At 39.7% G+C, this 22,625-nt stretch overlaps 1 protein-coding gene and 2 long non-coding RNA genes across 3 annotated transcripts in view; 1 reads left to right on the top strand and 2 right to left on the bottom strand.

Moving 5' to 3' along the window:
- Positions 1–2,236: 2,236 nt before the first annotated feature.
- Positions 2,237–3,929, bottom strand: LOC139034330 (uncharacterized). The gene is made up of 2 exons (XR_011486747.1): positions 3,733–3,929; positions 2,237–2,672 (listed from the first exon to the last, which is right to left on the bottom strand). It is a non-coding gene; the product is annotated as an uncharacterized lncRNA (long non-coding RNA).
- On the top strand, positions 2,363–8,203 carry LOC139034329 (uncharacterized). The gene is made up of 2 exons (XR_011486746.1): positions 2,363–3,871; positions 6,884–8,203. It is a non-coding gene; the product is annotated as an uncharacterized lncRNA (long non-coding RNA).
- Positions 7,684–22,625, bottom strand: part of KDM7A (lysine demethylase 7A) — a 72,578-nt gene continuing 57,636 nt past the window's right edge. The window contains exons 11-20 of the mRNA XM_070464968.1: positions 21,897–21,986; positions 19,960–20,169; positions 18,346–18,470; positions 17,979–18,133; positions 16,661–16,758; positions 16,024–16,172; positions 15,623–15,831; positions 14,221–14,306; positions 12,123–12,396; positions 7,684–11,532 (exon numbers count right to left, since the gene is read on the bottom strand). Coding sequence (XP_070321069.1) covers positions 11,438–11,532; positions 12,123–12,396; positions 14,221–14,306; positions 15,623–15,831; positions 16,024–16,172; positions 16,661–16,758; positions 17,979–18,133; positions 18,346–18,470; positions 19,960–20,169; positions 21,897–21,986 — 1,491 coding nt within the window. The 3' untranslated portion in view covers positions 7,684–11,437. The remainder of the gene's footprint in view (positions 11,533–12,122; positions 12,397–14,220; positions 14,307–15,622; positions 15,832–16,023; positions 16,173–16,660; positions 16,759–17,978; positions 18,134–18,345; positions 18,471–19,959; positions 20,170–21,896; positions 21,987–22,625) is intronic.

Below are 22,625 nucleotides of genomic sequence, written 5' to 3'. Positions count from 1 at the left end.
GATAAGTAAATAAAGACAATAGACAATAGTGAAGGCATAGAAAGTAAAAAGAGTTTGGAGGATAGAAGATGGTGAGCAGAAAGTGGTGACTTGAAACTTAGTAAAACTTGTCTATGAGGGAATTAAATCCTTATATAGGGAATGAACCTGTTTTGAAATGTCCTGCTGCTGTTTATGGGAAGTTGAAGTCACCTCATTTGTTCTAGGAACAATCACTGTGTAACCCCTCTGTAGTATGTATTTTAGGGAATGTGGGAGTCTCATTGTCTGAGCAACCCTATAACAAGACCTTGTTACTTTGTGGCTTGACCACATTGCTCTCCCAATACCCTGGGTTACACAGAGCTGGTCTCTGGGGAGGAGGAGAGGCCAGCAATACCTTCCTTGATCATCACCCTGCCCTGGGTTTAAAGCAGAAGGAGCAGCACCCATGAAGGGCCCTGCCTCAAAACTCTGAAAAAACCTCTCTATGGAATCCAGTAACACCTTCAGGAAGCACCTTCTCCTTTCCTTCTGATAGAAAAAAAAAAAGTCCTCTCATAATCTAATCTGTTTAGTTTTACACAGTAACCATTAGAACAATCTATATTTCAAATCAAGTCACATATACACCAAAGTTTGCAAAGCATTACCATAAAATTTTCAGTTTTAGGTTCTAAGGGAGGGAGAGACTGGGGGAGGGAATGATGAAAATGAGGACTGTCCATATTTGTTCACCTGTTTATCCAATATATTTTTAGTATGCTAAACTCCAGGGATGCGAAGAGCTGACTCATCTGAAAAGACCGTGATGCTGGGAAAAATTGAAGGCGGGAGGAGAAGGGGATGACAGAGGATGAGATGGTGGGATGGCATCACCTACTCGATGGACATGAGTTTGAGTAAACTCCAGGAGTTGGTGATGGACAGGGAGGCCTGGCGTGCAGCAGTTCATGGGGTTGCAGAGTTGGACACTCTACTGAGCGACTGAACTGAACAGAAACTCTGGGGAGGTGCTGATGATAGAAAACACATGTAATCCCAGCCCTAAACTCAGGCTGGTAGTTCAGACAAAACAAGGGACTCTGCAGAGTGAGAAATGGAGCACAGACGTGGCTGCGAACAGGGGTGGAGGGGGTGTTTTCCCCCTGGTGACTGGCTCTGTGTCCCATTCAGCATCCTGACCCAGCCCAGCCCTGCTAGGCTGCACCCCGGGGAGCAGAAGTGATAGGGCCAGAGTAAAGGGACAAAGTAGGTGATTAAATAGTTATTCCCACTGGGGGATTGTAAGTAGAAAAAATATGGGAAACCCCTGTAAGTTAACGGTTACTCAAGAAAGCAGGTTTGCTTAGCAACAAAATGCTAAAAAGCTTGTTAGCAACAATGCAGCAGAAGCATGAGACATGCTCCAAAACAAAAAATAAGGGCGGCATGAGACCTACATACTGCCCAGTGAGCTCAGTAAGTTAATAATCCGTAGGATATGCTTTCTACATACATAAAAAACAATTTGTGGACCTAGCTTGGCCTTGCAGACAAGAAAACTCCCCTGCTCAACCTGGAGGAGCTGACGATGTAAGCATGAAGTCTGCTCAAGAAAAACAGTTATTCTCCCCCTCCCCATTTTTCCTCTGATTATTAAACTGTAGCCCAATAAGTTCTTGTGGCCTAACATTTCTTGCCCACCCGTTTGTAAGCTTCACAAGGGTCCTGTTCTGATGAATCACTTATCACTGCCTCTGGTTGAATTCTTTTCTGCACTAACACTAAAGACTATGGTATAGCAGAGCTCTTCGGAGCCCCTGAAACGACACCTAATGGTTTCAGAGGGCCTGTTTCTGATGGGTGTGAATAGGTACATGGTATAATTAGCATCTTGGGGCGGCTAATCCATAACCCTTATCTTTTTTAATTACAAAACTGACATGTTATTTGAATTAGGAAAAAAACCACCCAAATCATAAAATCAGAGTGTGTGCAGATTCCCAGCTTCAGTGACCCCTCTGTCCTATTCCCATTCCCCAGAGGTCATCTGCCACCCATGGGTGTTACTCCAGAACCTGAAATCAAGTTCCCTAGGTAGGACAGCTTCTAGAATAAATGCTTAAGGGAACGTCAAAATACTATCTTAATATTACTGTGAACCTTTTGTTCCAAGTTATATCTGCCACATGTATTACATTCTGTTTTTAAGCCCTTCATTTTTTCCTCTGTGTCCAACTCTGGCATAGAAGGAATATGAATCTACAGAACTTCAGAACTGGCTTTTTAATAAAGCATAAAGCATGTTTCTGGGCCCAACGGTAGCAAGAGTCCAGCAAGGAAGGAGAGTCCGGGGAACTTAAGAATGATGATGTGTGAATGGTGATTGGGATGGGAGTGGGAAGGGAGCCAGGCTCTGGAAATCAGAGCCTCTGTATCAGCAGGCGCAGGCAGAATGGACAGTCTTTTTCCTTCCTCATCTGGGCCAATCCCCTCACGGAGCCAGCAGCCGAGGGGCTGAACAGGATGGCAGAGAGGCCACAGGGAAGGGCTGCAGTGGTGGAGGCAGCGCATCCCGCAGGGGGCGCGGGCCAAGCTGGTGGAGGATGCACAGGCACGGCCTTTACACAGACCCTGGGGGCTGCAACTGTGGGGATTCAAGCTTGCTTCCTGCGTCATGTGCCCCTTGTTTACAGCCAGAAGGTAGGTTCCTAGAAGAGAAACCTCAGTCTTTTCATGTGCACCCAGCCCCTGGGAAAGTACAGACTCAAAACTTCAGTTGAGTGACAGGAAACTTCTGTTAAAAAAATATGTTTTGGATCCCAAATGGGTGCCTACAAAGAAAATTTTAGAACAGAACCATTCCTAAAGACCATCTACTCCTTTTGATCCCAAATAAGTGCCTACAAAGAAAATTTTAGGACAGAACCATTCCTAAAGACCATCTACTCCTTTTCAATAATTCAAAGTATATAATTAATCAAGAGAACTAAGATGGCTTTTAGATTTGGGCTTTGATTCCTATCTCAGTTCTACTCATTGGCGGTGTGTTATTTACCCTCTGGCCTCAGTTCCATCAGTAGGGTGGGGAGGACAGCACCTCGCCCTTTGGGTGATTGTGAGGAAGAAATTAAAATATGCCTTGCCTACAGTGAGTACTTAATGAAACAAAGATAATGAGGGCTTCTGGTCAAAACCCTGACTGCCGTGGGGCACTTGTTCCCCCCACTCTCCAACACTCATATCCTCTGCTCCTGTGTATCTCACAGTCTCACTGCTTGGTAGAAACAAAAAAATCAGGCTCTAAAGTCTAATGAGTACAGGTCCTGATCATCAGTCCCAACAGATAAACTGGAAGAAGAGTAAACACCTCACAGGCTTATAGAGAGTGTGTAGATTTTTTTTTGAAACAGCTTTCCTCAGATCTAGGTTTCTGTCAGTGGGAGGAAAGCTGGCCAGTCAGTAGAAAGAGGTGGTGTAAACGTGGCGTAAACGTGGCTTGGGTAACACTCTGGTAAGGCTGCTGGGGTGTGCGCCCTGGGGACCTCTATTCTCTTGGGCAGGGGCAGAGCAGAAGCCTCTGCCCGTCTGTTGCTTTGGTTTCCAGGATCCTCCTCCAAGGTGGTCTCTCTGCTCACTTCCCACCCTGCTCCTAGGCCCCTCTTGTGCCCTGCGCCCTGAAGCGCTGCCTGCACGGGTCCTGCCTCTGTGCTCTTCTCTCCCGGTGCCCTCAGATCTCGCCAGGCCTGGCTCTCAGAGTCCTCAGAGCACCTTGTCCAGAGGGACCGCATTCTCCTCAGTAAAGCCACTCCACTCCCATCTTCACGAGGCAGCCAGGCCCCAGGTGCCATGTCCTTTCACAGCCACAGAAGCTTCTGGAAAAAGAACAGATCTGCTGTTTGTTCACCCTGTAAGTAGAGCAGCGTCCGGATTATTGCAGGTGCTCTAAGGGTGTGTGTGTGTGTGTGTGTGTGTGTGTGTGTGTGTGTGTGCGTGCGTGCCGGGATACTGCGGAGGGGTGTGTGTGTGTGTGTGTGTGTGTGTGTGTGTGTGTGTGTGTGTGTGCGTGCGTGCGTGCCGGGATACTGCGGAGGGGTGTGTGTGTGCATGATACTGCAGGTGCTCTAAGGGGGTGTGTGTGTGTGTGCTGGGATACTGCAAAAGGCTGTGTGTGTGTGTGTGTGTGTGTGTGTGTGTGCCGTGCGTGCCGGGGGTGTGTGTGTGTGTGTATGAATGAGAGATATTGCGGGTGCTCTAAAGGTGTATGTGAGTGTGCGCACACCAGGATACTGCGGGTGCTCTAAGGGTGTGGGTGTGTGTGTGTGTGGGTGTGTGTTTGAGAGATACTGCGGGTGCTCTAAGGGAGGGTGTGTGTGTGTGTGTGTGAGAGATACTGTGGGTGCTCTAAGGGGGTGTGTGTGTGTGTGTTCAAAGGGGTGGGTGTGTGGGGGTGTGTTTGAGAGATACTGCGGGTGGTCTAAGGGGGTGTGTGTGTGTGTGTGTGTGTGTGTGAGAGAGATACTGTGGGTGCTCTAAGGGGGGGGTGTGTGTGTGCGCGCTCACTAGGATACTGCGGGTGCTCTAAGGGTGTGTGTGTGTGTGTGTTCGAAAGGGTGGGGGTGTGTTCTAAGGGATGTATGTGTGAGAGTGATACTGTGGGTGCTCTAAAGGGTGTGTGTGATACTGCGGGTGCTCTAAGAGGGGTGTATGTGTGTGTGTGCTCTTAAGTGACCATGAGGAAGCACCCCCACCCATGACCACAGAGTAGCCAGTCACCCCTCTGTGTTCCTGTTTCAGCAACTGCTTCCTTAACAACACATCTAATCAGGTAATAAGGCATTCAAACTTTTCACACTGAAACTTTCAGAACTTGAAGGAGCCTAAGTTTGACACAGCTTTTCACATTCTCAAATAATTCTCTCAAGACTCAATAAGCAGAAAAAGGGAACAGAAAGTCAGAATTGGATATAGAATTCAGATTTTTTTCTTTCAAAGACACATTTTATACAACTTTCAACATGTATACTTTCAAACAAAAGGAGCAAAAAATACACCGAGTACTAAAAAAAAAAAAAAAAAAAGAAGTAATACAATTTTAATTTCAATATTTTAAAATACAGAAATTGAAAAGTAGGAATACCAAATACAACTTTAAACAAGTCACTTGTCCTCCTCTATAATAATCAATGTGAACTACTTAAAAACTTACAAATTTAAAACAGAAACAAAATAAATACTGTACACTTTCCCTGCCTGCAGGCAAAAGATGGGAAATACTGTTATGAATCCAAAAAAAAAAAAAATGCTCTTAAAGCTTCAGCATCCCACTTCCCAGCCACACCCCACTCCACCGTCACAGTGTGCTTCTTATTCAAAGGACACACATGTGCACACACGCTGACTGCCTACCCACACAACAAGACACTACTCTGCAGACACCCCGAACGAGAAAGGCTACCAGTCACCTGGGACCATGGGCATGAAAATCAGGTCAGGAAAGTCAGTCAGGCTAGCAAAACATTACTACAAAACTAGTAAATACCAGAGCCAACAACTGTCCCTTTTCAAATTTCACAGATTTCAACCCCCTAAAACCAAGACTACCCCTCCCTGTCACCACCCTCTACCCTCCCCTCTGCCCCCCCCAAATCAAACAAACCTGCTGAAGCACTGGCGAAGTTAGACATTTCACAGCAAATGTGAAAATTCATATTATATAATCTCTTAAAATGAACCTTTTCACCCTCTTTCCACAGCATGAAACTGTTATGGCTTAATTTATATTAAAAGTAGAAAAGTCTTTTCGGAAGGAAACGCGGTCTGCCAAGATGCATGTGCATTTCCTGATCAGTGCTATTTCATACCTAACAACTGCATGACTTGCTTTGCAGTCAGAAGCTGTTTTTGGAAAAACTGAGGTTATAGCTTTTGATTCAGTCTAACCATAAATGTAAGGCCCTTAGTTTGGTTTAGGTTTCTTTTGCAAGATAAAATAACCTTGGGGTTCACTTAGCAAGTTACACCTCAGGTCCCTGACTATAATGTGGAAGTTATATGTATGCTTTGCAAAAATAAAAGGTGAATCCTATGAATCTTAGAGGGAAGAAATGATTCTAGGCAAGGAATCAACTCCTTATTATATATTACACCTGCTGCTGGTAATGGTTAACCACCAAAATCCACCAAAGAAATATGAGTATTTCTGGGTTATTTTTTTTCCTGCAAAATATTATATATTCTAGCACTTATGATCATTGTTTTGGTGAAAAATCTTGGGGGAAAACAGCTGACACTTTGAAAACGAAATGGCCAAAATAAAACTGGGTGGAGGCAAGGTTTGTCCTTATGGTTAAGTTTCATTTAAGGTTGTCTTCTGAAATAAAAGTGAACTCAGAACGTCACAGGTCTTGCATAGGTAAACTACTTGGAGGTCTTGGGCTACGTGGTAGCCAAGGTTTATTAGTGAAACAGTGCAGAGCAGATAAAACTTGTTGGAAGAATCACTGAACACAGTTTCAAAAAGGCTTTAACAAAAAGAAAATTCAATATTACACTTGTTAAGACAAAACTACAGGACACTAGAAAAGGACAGGAAGGGTGAGAGGGAGACTCTGAGGAGTAGAATGCAGGTAAATGAGTATTAAGTTTCCTCTACCCACTGAAGAAGAAAAGAAATACCATAACAGAATAAAACCACAGTCTGATAAGCTAATTGCTTTGGAAATAGGCATTTGCTTCTTAATGTCCTTAACTTAAATTTTTAGGTAAGGGGTATCAAATAATTGACTTATGGCATGACGTTTACTGAAAAATAAAAAAATAAGGGAAGGTTGTTTAGTAAGGCTACAGCATTAAAATTACGTTACGCTCAACAGTAATGTAGTGAGTATGTCACTTCCTCTGTCTTTCCCCTGGCTTCTAGGGAGCATATCAGCATCACCCACCACAGACAAGCAGAGGCTGCGGTGTCACAGAAGAGGGGCTGCCGTCGGGAGCGAAGGTCCAGAGGTCTAGTATCCACTGAGCCCCCAGCTGGTCACTGCCCTCTCTGGGTTTCATTCGTCTCTTTTCTCAAGCTAAACATCAGATGTTCAACCTTCTCAAAACTGCTTTAAATGAAAATCTGGGGAATCTGAAATGACTGATGACCTTTAACTTCTCTTTTTGGAGGAAGCAATTAGCTTAATAACTAATGAGAAAAATGAATTTTTGAAAAAATTTCAAATCTATAATGAAGCCCTCATCTCTTAATATGAAATCATGAAATGCTTATACACCGCAATAGCTACTACAGCAGTAGTATACTGGGCCATACAGTTTCATCAACTCTTTGAGGAGTTGACATCACTAGAGAACACTTCTTGCAAAAAGCAGAATCTTTTCTTCTGAAGCTTCCAGCCAAGACTCCCTTCCTACACTACAGTGGTTTCTCTCTACCCAATGAGCCATTGTTGGCCAACTCAGAGCTGTCTTTGCTCAGAGCTGACCCCCCATTATTCTTCCACCTTATTTTCCTGCCCTACTACCGTGAGTAGTTGCTAAACCATCCTAATTCCATGATTTATTTTACCCTATATTAGTGCCTTGAAGAGTACGCAGAATCTGTGAAGCAGTAATCTTTCAGAACTCAAAACTAATTTTAATTACTTTAAATCATCTAATCATCTTAATGATTACTTGGGGATAAACATTCTCACTCTTCTCCACAAACTATCTCATTCCTTTTTCTTTCACCTCACACACTGATTCTGAGTTTAATTCAGCACCTTGTTAGAGACTCTTCAGTTTTTTTTTAGGTAGCATGCTCTGGGCACATATTTGATATGAAGCAAATTTTATGAGCAACAGCAGTTTTCATTTAAAAAATGCACATAAATGTGCATTCGTTGTCAGTTGTAACTTATCATAAATTCTCTGCAAGTATGAAGTGTAATTAGATTAACACTTTTCTATGTTTTTCTTAACTGAGTTTTGATCCAAATTTACAAATGAGAAAACTAAGACTCAGAAAGAATAAGTGACTTATTCAAAGTCACACAACTGAAATATAAAGGGCAGAACTTGGACAAACACCCAGGTCTTCTGCTCCTTTCATGCTATAACATGCTCCTGTGATTATGAACATTAAATTATTAAATTTTGAAAGGTCTTTTAAATTTTGAAAAAATTTTTTTTTACTTCTATAGTTATAGAGTGTATTTCCACTGAAACTAATAAAGTTATGTCTTGTTTTTTCTATGAATGGGCCCTCTTTTGTTTAAGTTTGCCTAGAAGTGAAAATAATACTGCCTATTTCCTAGAGAATACCTTCAAGAGCAGAGACCACAACTCCAACTTTATATCCCCCCACTCCCACAGTACTAAGTAGTGCTGGGCACACAGTAGATGCATGATAAATATCTGATCTCATATGAATAAATACAGTAGAGTTCATTAAAAAGGCAATAATTGGATTAAAAAATAGAGCAGTATTCAGTGCTGAATATTTAAGTAGTGATACAGATGAGTTTGTTTTCTGAGTTTGTAAGATGGTTTTGGTCGGAATTTTCAATTCTGTATGCTTTAAAAATCAACTGATGCTTATTAAGTTCAAAGTATTTCTAGGATATTGGACTATTTATGAACTGCCAGCTTTGTAGAGTATACATCATTAATCAATACTGGAGAGCTTAGTAGTACGTGATATTATGAATTAGAGTACAGTGGATCGCAGGTTAACAGAAGTCACTTATTTGAATCAATAAAGGAAAATGATTACCTGCTACTACAATTAAAATTGCATATGTTAAATGACAATTGTTGGTCATTATTTGTATTTGCTTATAACTAAATGCCACCACTGCTGTCTTCCTAAGTTGCAGTGTCTGTAGGGTGGTATTATTTATAAATGAGACGGAGGGAACGATGAAAAGTTATTACAGTCGAGTCCAGATGCTGGCAGCAGTCACTTCAAAGTTTACTCATTTCCACAAGATACAGGGATGCAGCACAGTCAGTGATTTTATAAGAGCTTTGACTATGGAGGTCACTGGATTCAGTGGCTGGATTTTTACCAATTCACAAAAAGTTTACATGTATTCTATTTTAGTGGTTATTTCATCTTACTGAAAGGTTTTAAAATTTAGCCAGTTAATGGGCTAACACTGCCAAAAATGAATCCACAGTACCTTCACTTAAAAGTTCCATATACTGGCTACTTAAAATTAGTATTTATTGGCCTAAGTACACAGGGCAGATACTGGCCACAATTTTAATTCGTAAAAATAAATTATTTTCATTTTTATGCCTAAAGGAAAAAAAAAGTCAGGTAATTAAAAATACTTGGAGCTGTAAAAAATGTAAAGACAACAAAAGAACCCAGAGCATAATGTAGCTGGAAATGATATTCTCATTTCTAAACTAAAACCAAAACATGTGTACTATAACACTAAAACGGTTTATCTACAGAAAACCAAAACATCACAGTACTATATTGTGTGGGGAAGGTGGGAGAATCACGCAAACCCACATTTTTGATATCTTGAGATCTGATGACCAACCAAATGACTGACTGTACCTAATTCTTACCTAGTTTTGGCATAGTGTAGACAGAGTTTTAAGTCAGCCTATTATAGACATTAGTACTTCCATAAAAATTCTTCCTGAAACCCAGATAAGAATCAGACAGTGGTCCTGTCATTTAAACCAAAAAGGCTAATTCATAAGATATATATATTCCATGAAATATTGGAATGGAAAGAGAGTAAGAAATATTTCTCTTTGAAACCATGAAAGACAATGATATAGACTTCTTTTTTCTTAGCTCTTCAAGTGATACTTAAAAGGGAAAGTCCTGCTACCTTGCTGAGTGAAAAAAAAAGACAAATCCATAATATGGCCATGTTTCTTTTCCATAAAAATAAATTTTATCCAATTTGCCTGTATTTTTTGTAGGAACTTATAAAATGCTCTATTGTCAGAACTGGAAATATCTCCATCCCACCCCCCCAAAAAACAAGAAATTACTTGTTTTTATGTCACAGGCGGAGAGGAAAACATAAGCTATTGCAAGCAGCTGAAAACTGGCATTTAGTAAAAATTGTGCACAAAGGAGATAAATGATTCCTTAAAGCTCAACCGGATACTTAACCTCACTATGCACTGGTTAAGTTAGGACAGATGGAAGAAACTGCAGAAAGCACCCATTTTACTCCAAATCTACATCTTAAATAACGCTTTAGAAGGTTAAGAAATAAAAAACTAAACACACACACACACACACACCCAATTCATCTACTCCAACATGCTTGCTTCTATACAACTTAATATAGTATAGTCTTATATTACGGCTTATTATGCAGATTTGAATATTCTAAGTCAAACCATATTTCATATTTTCCAACAGATTAAGTATACAGAATAAAAGCATCATAAAATATAACCTCTGTGGCAGGTGCTGGCCCTGCCCTCCAACACCAGCAGTATGAAGAAGGCCCTCTGGAGTTACAAATGTATTTGGAAAACTACAAACATGACAATTTAACCAAACTTATAATACTTTTCCCACAAGTAGGGAAAAGATATTAAAGCTGTACTCTTTGGGACCCAGATATCATCACCAAAAGTGAAAATGCAAGAAGCCTATTTTTCTATTTAGAAGAAAACTGCAATGTCAAACGAAATGAGAAATGTGGCGTCTTGAATGTAGTTCTTACACACTGGCTACGAAAGTGTTTCCCTGCAAAGAGAAGAGTCTTGTGTCATCACGAAATGAGGGGGAGTGCAGAGGGAAGGTGGGACATAGGTAATCGACCTGGATAACAGTATGCACCTTGGATGTTAGCAAAAGCGAAGCTAATAGCTTATAAAAAACACATGAAATATATAAAATAAAATGATTTTCATATACATCTTAATTTAAAATAATTAATGCATCAAATCCCTGTTTAAGACTTTAACCTGAATAGCAAATTTAAGAGTCCAGACTAGTTACTGTTACCGTGGCTCTTCCCCACGTGTAACACACACACTATCAAAAATAATTTAAAAACCTTCACATTCTTAAATCTAAATTAGTGAGATATTTCTCCAGAAATCTTCCAAATAAATAGCTTTAAAAAAGAAAGAATTTAAAAGCTGTTAACTTTAAAAAAAAAATCTGTTAAATAAATTACTGATAATTCTTTACCCTATCACTGAAAATAAATCAAAACACTACCAACAACAAAATGAAATTCAAGCCCTGACAAGAGACCCTTTCCAGTTCAAGGTCTCTTTTTAAGGTTCTACCCTCCTTCTTCCTCTCCCCACCAGGTCCAAAATGGTTATTGCTGAGTGGGTGTGGCACAGTGAAAATGCAGCATCAGGTTCATTTTGTTCTTCAGGCAGTGTTCCCTACTGTACATGCAAACTGCTTCAGTGGGGCGCGTGGAAGCTCCAGGCTCCCGCACCCCAAGACCGGTCTCCGAAGGGAATAGTGGCCACGGCCACAGCTCCGTCACACAAAGAAACGTGCGTGGCCATTTCTGTTCAGCTTAAGGATCTTCCCAAGACGTTGCTTGGCTGTTGCCATTCCTTTTTTTGGACGTTTACCTACAAAATACAGCACACCAACAGCAGTGTAAGTAACAGTGAAAATCACAGTTGACAGTACCTGGAAGACTTAAAGCAGAACAACACGGCAGGCAAAGGCTTTCAGGCGTCTTGAAAGGGTCGAGTCACATGCCTGGAAGTCCACTGCTTAAAAACCGTTCCAGCTCACCCACGAATTAAGGGCCAACCTCCTTCCTAAGACTTACAAGACTCTCCCCCGTCTGAGCCCTGCCTACCTCTTCAGCACCCGTCCTACCCGTCAAACTGTGCTTCAGCAACGCAACTGCTTCCCACTCACCCCGTGCTATTTCTCCCCTTTGTCCTGCGGGTCACGCGGTCTCCTTCGCCTTCAGTGCTGTCTACACTGTCCCCCCCACCTCAGCATGGCCAACCCATTACCGCCTTTCCAGGATCTACCTCCCCCTCCAGGAAACCCCTCCTGCTCCTCAGGGTTGACTGAGATACCTTCTTCTCTGTCCCCATAGTAATCTGAGCACCTGCTATCAGTGCTGCGTCCATACCCAGCAGGCTGTGAGCAATGACTGCAGAGACATGTCTATTTAACTTAACCTACACACACGTAACATTACCTTTTGTTGCCTGGTTGCTGATAGGTGGTGGATTTGACGCAGGTCTCTTGGTGGGGTGAAGGGGCACTGAAAAGGAAGTCTCACCAACAGGCCTTTCTGGGCTTATACTGCCGTTACTTAGCTGGCATGCCCCTGATATCAAGCTTGAACTCTGCGTATACTTTGCATTCTGAAGGCTTGAGCCACTGCTGTCCACACAATTCCTACTTTGTACTTTCTGACTGATTTCTGATGAAACTTCCTTTTTGATGCATTTCTGGCCTCTGTTTAGATCCTAAGAGAGAAGGAAATAAGGCCAAATTTTTAGGGTTTCTTTAAGATAAGTAATAACAATTTGAGAGAGAGAAGTAGATTACTGAACTTGGGTTTTCTTAACATGAAGGAGCCATAGATGACCCCTCCTGATGGTCATCTCATTCCAAAACCTAGTAGCTCTGAAGGATTCAGGTTTTGAAGATGCCTTGTAACTTAAGTTGAGACATCTTCAAGTCAAGAAGAAAACATTATAGATAGATAGATAGATGATTGGTGGGTCTTGAAATCAAAACAGAGAGGGTCCCAACCAGAATTAAAAAGAGAAAAGGAAAAGAACTTTCCATAAACTTGGAAAGAGCATACTGTAGCTGTACTGTTTCATGAAACTAGTTTTAAGTGTGTGTTTGTGTGTGTGTGTATTAAAGTGAATTTCTGATTCTGTAATGGTCAAGTTTTAAAAATAGCATTAAACACAGACTTGCTTTAAAACAGTCTTACAAATACGCTTGAGCATGAAGAAACAGCTTTTCAATTTGACACACTTTTCTAATACCACTCCAGATTACAAGAAACAGAAATTCTATTTTCTCTAAGGTGATCTTGCTAATCATTTGTCTTCTACTTCTTTATTTTCAAACACAATTATAAAAGCAACAGCTAGATTTAAATAACAGCTTATCTTTTAATACTAAATCCTATAATGCTGAGTTATAAATTTTGTAACCAGTGAGGCACTATAAAATCATACATTAATAAGTGAATTCTTAATAGTTAAGGAATTTCTTACCTGACCTTTGTCTCTGGAGCATATCCTCCCATTAAAAGAACTTGTACTTGCCTTTAAAAAATAACTTGGTTCTTTCTCTTATTATAGAAGTAATTGACAAGTATTTAGAAAATATAGATAAGCCAAATGAAGAACATTAAAACCACCCATATTTCTGTTATTCAGAGAGCAAATGGGGTTGGGGAGGCTTGGAGACTCCACTGTGCCACCTAAGAGTTTTGATTCTTTCTTTGGTTGTCATTTTCCAAGGTCTGCAGCAAAAAGGTCACGCTGCTGCTGCTGCTGCTGCTGCTAAGTGGCTTCAGTCACGTCCGACTCTGTGTGACCCCACAGACGGCAGCCCACCAGACTCCTCTGTCCCTGGGATTCTCCAAACAAGAATACTGGAGTAGGCTGCCATTTCCTTCTCCAAAAAAGGTCATAGTCTTCCTTTTTTGGTGCTACTGGCAACGTTTTTTTAAAAAAGGTATTTTGGGGGTTCATTTTGTTTGGTATAAGCATTCATACACGAGAATCCAAGACATCAAGTCTTAGGATCCATCTTCTCTTGGAGCAGTGACTCTTAATCTGGAGTTAACGAATGGTCTGGGGTGAGGGTGGAGCACAAACATGAGAAAAATGTAAGCACGAGTCATATTTATGGAGAACATTTTTTGGAAAGAAAACATTTTCCTGTAACTGTCATCAAATTCTCAAAGAAATTTGGTATCTAAAAATGCTCAATAAACAGCAGAGATTAAAAGGATCCTTGTGGTATTGTGGTACTTTTTTCCTTTCATGTTTCATTCTAGCCAGACGTAACCTAAAGGTGTTGGCAGCCAGGAGTTTTTAACTGCTTTCTTAAATAAGTTGCTTTTTTCCAGATAACATTCTATTCATAAGCTTTTCATTGGTTAGTCAGAATCCCTAAAAATGGACAGCTGTTCAAATGTACATTTAATGATAATTGTTAAGCTTTCTATATCTGGGGGTTGATTACTGATTGCAGTTTTAAAAACAAAAGCAAAAACAGAGCTAATGACAATCCTATTTCAATATTTCAAACCTTGAATATACCTGAAGATTAAATCTGGAAGTTGTATCAAATTGTTTAATCCAGGAAGAACTCCTCAAGTCTTGATCTTCAGTCTTGACATGATATCCTAAAGAGAAATTTTAATTAAAAATCTTCTCACAAACTGGATCTTAAAGAACAAAGTTAGCCTGCTGCTTAAAACTGAAAGTAAATTTATGTTGACATTTTATTTAAAAAATGAGCATGCTAACTCTTTATTCATAATACTTTCACCATACTCCTTTCCCTCTCAACAACAAAACAGTCACCAGCTTGCAATCCAACATGTTAATTATTTCAATTCTCTCAAAGACTGTCTTTCTTTCTATGGCAGGTTTTGGGCCAGATGCTGGAGGACCTAGATCAAATTCTGTGGCCATCTGTTGTAGATGTAAAACCAAGTGCAATACAGTTTCTCTAAAAATAGTATATTTTCCCATACAGAATAAAGGCATATGTTTGCCTGAATCTGGCAGCATTTCCAGAGAAGCTTTCTTTTCAAGGGGCCAAAGAGATTACAGGAAGAAAGAATGGTAAGTGGAAAGACAGAAAAATCCAGATTTGAACTTGAGACTTTTCATTACCAATGCAGCTTTAGGCAAGTTATATAACCTCTTTAAACCTGAGTTTCCTCTTATACAATAAGCAAAGATTTTGAAATCACGTGATCTAGTCTTGGGTTCAAATTCCAGTCACTGAGTATCCATGTAAGTCTGGGCAAGTTAACTCCACTAAATCTTTTTTTCCTTACCTATTAAAGCTACATTACACACATCCAATGTGTCATTTCAAGAATTAAGTGAAATGAATGCCAAACTCCTGGCACATAGCTGACACAGCTAGGTGGGAATTAACATAATTCCTACAGGAGACTTCAGTTTTAATGTAGTACCATCTTTTCCCTAATCCTCCTCAGATTTTTAGGGAAACAAAATTTCTCCCTAAAAGCAGACAGAAGAGACCACTATGCGGCACCACTGATATTGCCACGGAGTCTTCTCTCTTTCCCAAAGCCTCCTTTTCAAGTAGGAGAGAATACCCTCAAGCAGAAACAGTTCCCTTCCATAAAAGGAAAAAGAGTGGATTGTTCAAATTTAGCACATCAATTAAGACACAAACATTCCCTCCATTCTGATCAGTTTATAAAAGGGAAACAATACTGTCTTGCAAGTCAGAGAACACAACTTCTTAATCCATTAATTTACATTTTAAGTTATTCTATTTGCATCTACCATTTGTCAACATTTTATATGTATATAGCCAATATGTCTAACACCATCTCCAACTGAAGATGTTTAATAAACATTTCTTGTTCATAATCTCGAACCTCAAACTAGGATTACAGGGCTATTAAGGTAAGGGTTCTATGTTGTTTTTCAGAGACTTACAATTCATGTTTCTTACCACTTTCCACTGGCTTGTCACCGCGATACAACGGCCTGACCCCATGGTCACTGCTGTGGCAGCTGCTGGGGTCCTGGAGAGAGGGCCTCTCACCACCGCAGTCTGTGCGTTGCATCTGCCTTTGTAAACACGTGGAGTAGTGCAACCCTGCCATAGACAGCATGCCCTGAATAGCTTCTTCCTCTGTGCTCGTGGAGGTAGGACATTCCCTGAGGGGCAGATCAGCAGAAAAGACAAGAACTTTCTTACTCAAAGGAAATATTTGGTAAAATTTAAAACCAACACACACACACACACACACAACACACAAAAACAAAAACCCCAAAACAAAACAAACAAAAAAATGTTTTCCTATCATTTATATCACATTGTAATAAGACCATCATCGTCAGCATGCCTACCTTTTAACTGGAATTTCGCTTCGAGATGGCTTCTGGCTCTTTTGAAGGAAGTTCCTCATCACATTAGATTCTTCCTTAAAGTTTGATGTTATCTCTTGTTTCTTTTCATCACCTGAACTTTCAGACTCTTCAGTGGTAAAATTATTTTTCTGAGATAATTAAATGGAGGGAAATCTATATAAGAAATCGGAACACGTTTGTACAAACTAACCAAAAACACTTTATCCATCTAAAGGGAAAGTGAGAACTTAATTATCATGGAATTATTTCTGTATTTCACACGAAAAAGTGGAAATCTCTAGTTACTGCAGTAACATAATTCCTTAGTTTAAAAAACCCCACACAGTACAGGCTTTCTTTAACGCAAAATGAAATATAACCTATGAGGAAATATGAGAAACAGGAGAGCTGTATGTCCCTCTACTCTTTCCAAAATCAGACAGAAGCTTTGTTGATCAGATGTAAGTAGTCACACGACAGGGTGTGTGTGTAATTACCACTGCGGAGAAGGCTCTGTGCCACAAAGGTCAGACAGACAGGCTTTGGGAAAGCTGTCATCCACTTTCCTCCCACATAAAGGAAAGTGGGTGTTCATCTTTCCATCACATAACTCTAAGTTACAGGGTCCCAGGCGTACCAGTGCAGTGCAATCAGGTCCAGAGTCTTCTGAATCAGAAATATCAGAATATTCAGATGATCGATTCCTGAGTTCTGATTTCATACTTGTTAAAAACCCTGAGGAGGAAAATGATCAGAGAAAAAGAGCCATCAGAATTGGAACAAAGTGCCATCCAAAGCCTGTCCAACTCCTTTCTCACTGCTTTCACTGTCTTCATTTCATTCTTCCCCCAAGGACTTTTTCCCTAATTAACCAAGATACAGATTGAAGTGTATTCTTAAAACGTCTGTGGTATTCATCGAATATGGTTTACAACCCTTGCATGGGTGGGTTGACTATTATATATTTCTTCCCAGAAAAAACCTCAACACTGAAATTAGCTATGATGCTTTTCACTTTCTGTTGTGCTTTATTTGTCTCAACAGAAAACAAAACAAAAAAACTCTCCTGGGCCTAAGACACATTCAAGTAGACAGTGAATTCAACAAGCTTATAGACCAGGCTTCACCCTTGCCTCTCTTTCCCCACAGCACTTTCAGCTAGCAACTGCTGGATAAAGTTTCCATTGATCAGCTTCCTCTCCCCTGGCATGTGAACAAATGTAGAGTCACAATAATAACAGACTTATCTGGAATTAGCAGCAACTGAGGTATTCGGCATGGATTAAATAATGTTAGTTATCTAGAACTTTCACTTATCAAGTACTAAAATGTTTAACTACTTTTTAAGATAGAAGGGTATATGGAGGCTCTGAAAAATGTTGAGAAAATGAAGACTTCATTCAAAGAAGATCTCAAGGAGAAGGAGGTGTTGCTATTCATTGCATTGATGGTAACCAATCAATAACGAAGTAGAGGGCTTCTTGTCAATATGCAATCAAATAAAATAATATTTGTGTTACTAATAGCTTCAGATCAGCCAGTTATATATGTCTCCTAATTCTGAAAACCATATGTATATTAGCTAAAATTATTTTGGAAATTTTACTACATTTGCAACTGCTTCATAATTTTGAGTAGAGGCCCATAAAATGCATGAGCTTTTATGTGACTCTTGTAAAAACTGTCATTAGATGAGGGTGTCACTGGCCGATGACATCCTTGTCACTAATACCACCTTCCCCGGCTGCCACCCCTCATTGGGAGGTCACATTCAGCATTTCCCTGATGGAGAGATGACTCAGAAATGCTCCAGATTTCTCAAAAGAGCATTAGGGACATAAGAAATTTTAATCCTACTACTAATTTAAGCACTTTAAAATGAGCGAGTTACCTGTCATATTATTAGCATATTAATAATGAACAGACCTTTAAAATGACCATTAAAACAAACATACTGTTAAGTGGTTTTTGAGACTCTTCATTCTCCACTCCCTCTATTCCTGAACTCTCTTCCATCTTCACTTTTGCCTTTTTTGTCCTTCTCTTATCCTCTTCATTTTCACTATCTGCTGTATAAAGACTCTGATCTGTGAAGGGTTGTCTCTCATCCCTGTATATAGAGGGAAAAATAATCAGTCAGAAAACAGTGCAACTGTGCAGCCAAACAGTATCACACCCTCCTTACTTTGCGGAGCAAACTGAGAATTGAGACACTTTCCCCATATTTCAGGCAGGTGTGCAATGGTCTGGACCCAGAATAAAATGAACAGAGGGAATCCACGGAAAACTAAACTCTCTGATACTTTGATCTATTTCACGTACTTAATTATCCTTCCATTTGTCAGCAGCAATCGAAGATCATTATCTTTCGCTCTCCATTCAGGTACTGTGGAAGATGGCTGGAGATGTTTGTTGAATTTTCCATTCAGTTTTGAGCTCAAGATGTCCTTAAAGTATAAAAACAGAACTTACTTAACCTCTACCCTCAAATATACCTGCTTGACAAGTAAAGGAGCAGGACAGTATACCACCACCTCCCCCTGCCCTCGTCCCTACTGCCCTGCATCCTAAGAGTGCGAGGCAGCCTCCAAGGCTAGGGCATTTGCAGTGTTGCAACATGGAAACTAAATGGTTCCTAAAACCAGAATGAATGTGGTTCATCTTTCTGTAGGGCCAGTAACAGTAAAACACACTCTACAAAGCAGAATATAAAATCTGCCTCACGTGAATTCAGACATTTCACTCTTGTAGAAAGCTGAAAAACGGGAGACGTACTGCCTTCATGTACTTTTAATTCACTTTCCCTTGTTTCTCCCTAACTGCTAGGTCCTTTCCGGTCCCCCTATTTCCGACCTAATCTCTAGTCCTCCCACCAGGTACTCTCAGCAACTTACGGGTCACCACCCTGCTATCACCAGGAACAAAGGCCACCGAGTGACATAAAGGCACAACAGTAGCTGGTTTTTAAAACATAAAGAATATTTCCTTTAATATTTTTCTTTAATAATACATAGAGCTTCTTATAATAACCTGAATCTTCTCCCAGACGGCTACGGGCTGAAGGAGGTTTAGAACAACAAAAGCTTAAAACAGTATAAATGTAATTATATAAAATTTAAAATATTTAAGGAAGCTTTCATTTCTATATAACTTCCGTAAATATGTTAATTCAGAGATACTGCTATCTTTACTCTTTTTAAACTGTCCTCTCCTTAAGATGTACAATCATGGATGACACAGATCTCACCACAGGTCAGTAGCATGTTTTACAAAGGCCCCACGCTGAGCTCATTAATCCGTTAGACCAGCATTTCTCAAACTGTAATGAGTTTAACAGTCTCCCAGCCTAACAGTGATGCATGCTGCTGCTGCTGGGCCAGGGAAAGGCCTGCAGCACCTGCACTTTGCTCTGCCTTCAATACTCCTCCTCAAGTCTGTATATCCACCTGACATCTTCTGCCATGTAAGTGTCTGTCAAACGCACCCACCTGAGCGGTCCTCCGACCACCTCAGCAGAAGCAACCAGCCACCCCAGCCCCTTTATTCCACTGCTCTCTTCCTTTACGGCCTTTTTATCTGAAACTACACGACTTGAATACCTGTCTCTGACTTCGATCCTTCCAACTTGAGCTTGGATGGAAGCTACATGAGGGCAGGGCCCTGGGTTCTGCCCACTCTGGTAGCTTCCCCAGAGCCTAGAAGAGAACCTGGCACTCAGTAAACACTCCATATACAGGTCAGCAAACCGATGGGACCTGTTCGTCCTACCTCTACACCGAAGCAAGTCCCCATCACGAGCAGAAGTGCTGCTGACCCCTAGGGTGCTAAGCAAAGATCAGACAACAAGAATGGCCAGCCTGTTCTCTTTCTATCTTCCTTTTGAAGGCACTTCAGAAATGACTGAGTCTCTCAAGTGACCACGGAACAGAAGCTTGCCTCTTCCCAGGGACACATCTCCAGTCTTCTGAGCACCTCCCTCGTGTGGAGCTCCAGGATGTCGAGGTTGGAAGGAGTTCGGACATTGTGGTCTCGAAGTTTCCGCATCCTTCGTCGGGAATGGTATGGGGAAGCTGCTTCACTTGAGGACCGTGAAACTGGACACACAGAAGGGATTCCCTGAGATTTAACTGGTTTGCCATTTTCCTCCTTTAAGAACAAAATTTGGGGTATTTTTATGACAAGGCCACAAACATAGATGACTAAGTAATCATCTATAAAAATATTTTAGAAAACAAAAAACATTCCTTTTAATCATATAAACAAAAAACACCAAATTATAAAACTTGAACAGCTCTGCTGAGATCTTTTCCCCTTCTCTCTGCCACCTAAAATACTGTGAACATATATGCTTGATTTTCAACATCATTTTAAAGGCTGTGTCATATTCTACTGTAGAGATATAGCATAATTTATTGACCTAATACTTAGGGATAGATATTGTTTTCATTCTTTTACTATCATTTTGGTTCCAAGAGGTGATAGTGGTAAGCAGGTATAGTCATGTATCAAGTTTAACTGGAATTGTCTCATTTACTTTATTAAAGTAATGCTAAGTCAGGTATATGACAGTTAGAAATCATAAACTAATTTATACTTCCTATCAGCAGAGCAAAAATATAGAATTTTATCTTTGCCAATGTGATAAACCATCATTTGAAACCATAAATTATATGGTAATATGTGGTTGAATACTTTTTCACATATTGAGAATATTTTTCATATTTTTATTGAATTGGCCATTTCCATCTCTTCTTTAGTGAAATTCCTTTTTATATTTTCTTTGTACATTTTTCTACAGCCATTTTGCTGCCTTCTGTACTCCCTACCCTCCAATTAAAAAAAAAAAAAACCACTTTGGTGACTATTTTTGTCTGATGATTCTTCCAAGACTATTTTACCATTTTCAATCTGTAATACTAATTTGGAATTGACATATTTTAGAAATGACACTCCCATTTATTAAACTAGAGTTTTATTTCTCTTAGTAAAGATTTATAGTTTTTCATATAGACCTACACTTTCTTATTGAGTGTATTCTTAGTTTTGGTTGTTGTTGTTATACATGATATTTATATATTTATACATTTGCATATATTAAAATTAAATATATGACTTTTGACTTTAAAAATTCATTTATATGCAGCTCTTCAAAAACATAAAATAATCTCCTACTATATCTGAACATGTTGAGAATTATATGAAATACTCTATCGAAGGATATTAAACCCAACATTTTAATACCTCTTTTTTGTTTCCCAAATACAGCCCTGATCTGAGCCGTTAAACTATCAGCATCCATTCCTCCACTTAACTTCCTTTCAGTTCAAGCTAGACACTAAAAGAACCACCTTCCTGAAGAATTACTTTAATTAAAATCCCCTATCTTTAACACATAGAATATCTTCTAATTAATAAAATACCTAATCTCACACTTCATGGGCTTTTATCAAAGGGCATATACCTAACCCAGTTGTCATAATATTTTCAGTTGAATGGGTCTCCTTGCCCCAACCCTCTTTCCAATCCAGCTTCACCGGTTCTTACTCATCTTACACATCTTAACATGTATTCATCTTTGCATTGCAGAAATGAATGACATCTGAAAGTTTTGTCTATTCTGTATTTTTTCATTTTTGGAGTAACCTGAAGAACCTGAAGTAACCCAGTAACTACATCCTTATTACTTCATTATGATAAAACATTCCAGATTTCTCTGTAGGGCTTTGAAACCCTGAGACTTCTTTCGAGATACAGTTCATTCTAGTTCTTCTAAGAATGTCGAGGCTTTCTAGTATTTGTAGTATGGTGGTAGATCCAACTGCTTCTCAAGGTAGATAGGAACCAAGCATTTAGATGATAGTTTCTACTCTTACCTCTATTGCTCGAATTACTTTAGAAAGTTCTTTAATAAGATGTCCAGGTCTAACATTGTCTGGAATTTCAAAGGCATGTTCAGATACAAGCTGTATTTGGATTAACAAAGATAAGACAACCAAAGTTATTTACATTTTAAGATGTAAAAACGAATCGATTTTTAGATTCTCTAGATTTCATAGACACAGTCAAATACCAAGAAGCCAGGTCTCAGAACTCATGGAGCTGGTTTCATATCTTCTAAGGAGATCCTTATTAACTTATGAAATCCTTTTACTTTGAGTTAAACATGGACTTGTCTTTCTGTGAATTTTGCCCAATATGGACTAAAAGCCTACTGTAATTCTAAATACTACTATAATTAGTAAAGAAACTAATTAAGCCTTAAATTTAATTCATAATACAAAAGGATTTGTAAGGGGAAACACAGGCACTAAAATAATCCTAGCTTCTCATGGTAAGTCTAATTCATAAAGTCTTTTTTTTTTTTTTTTTGCTTCTCAAAAGTAAAACAGGAAAAAGATTCCATCAATAGGAAAGAGGAATTAATTGGCGAGTTACCATATCTACTGAAGTGCAAACTGCTATCATTGTTTTATTATGTCTAATTCCAAATATTAATCTGTTTATCTAAGAACAGGCTTCCCAGGTGGCTCCGTGGTAAAGAATGCACCTGCAATGCAGGAGATGCAGGTTCAATCCTTGGGTAGGAAGATCCCCTGGAGAAG

Source organism: Odocoileus virginianus, chromosome 1, assembly GCF_023699985.2.
Source record: "Odocoileus virginianus isolate 20LAN1187 ecotype Illinois chromosome 1, Ovbor_1.2, whole genome shotgun sequence".
Classification (NCBI taxonomy): domain Eukaryota; kingdom Metazoa; phylum Chordata; class Mammalia; order Artiodactyla; family Cervidae; genus Odocoileus; species Odocoileus virginianus.
This window is presented reverse-complemented; position numbering and strand designations above follow the sequence as displayed.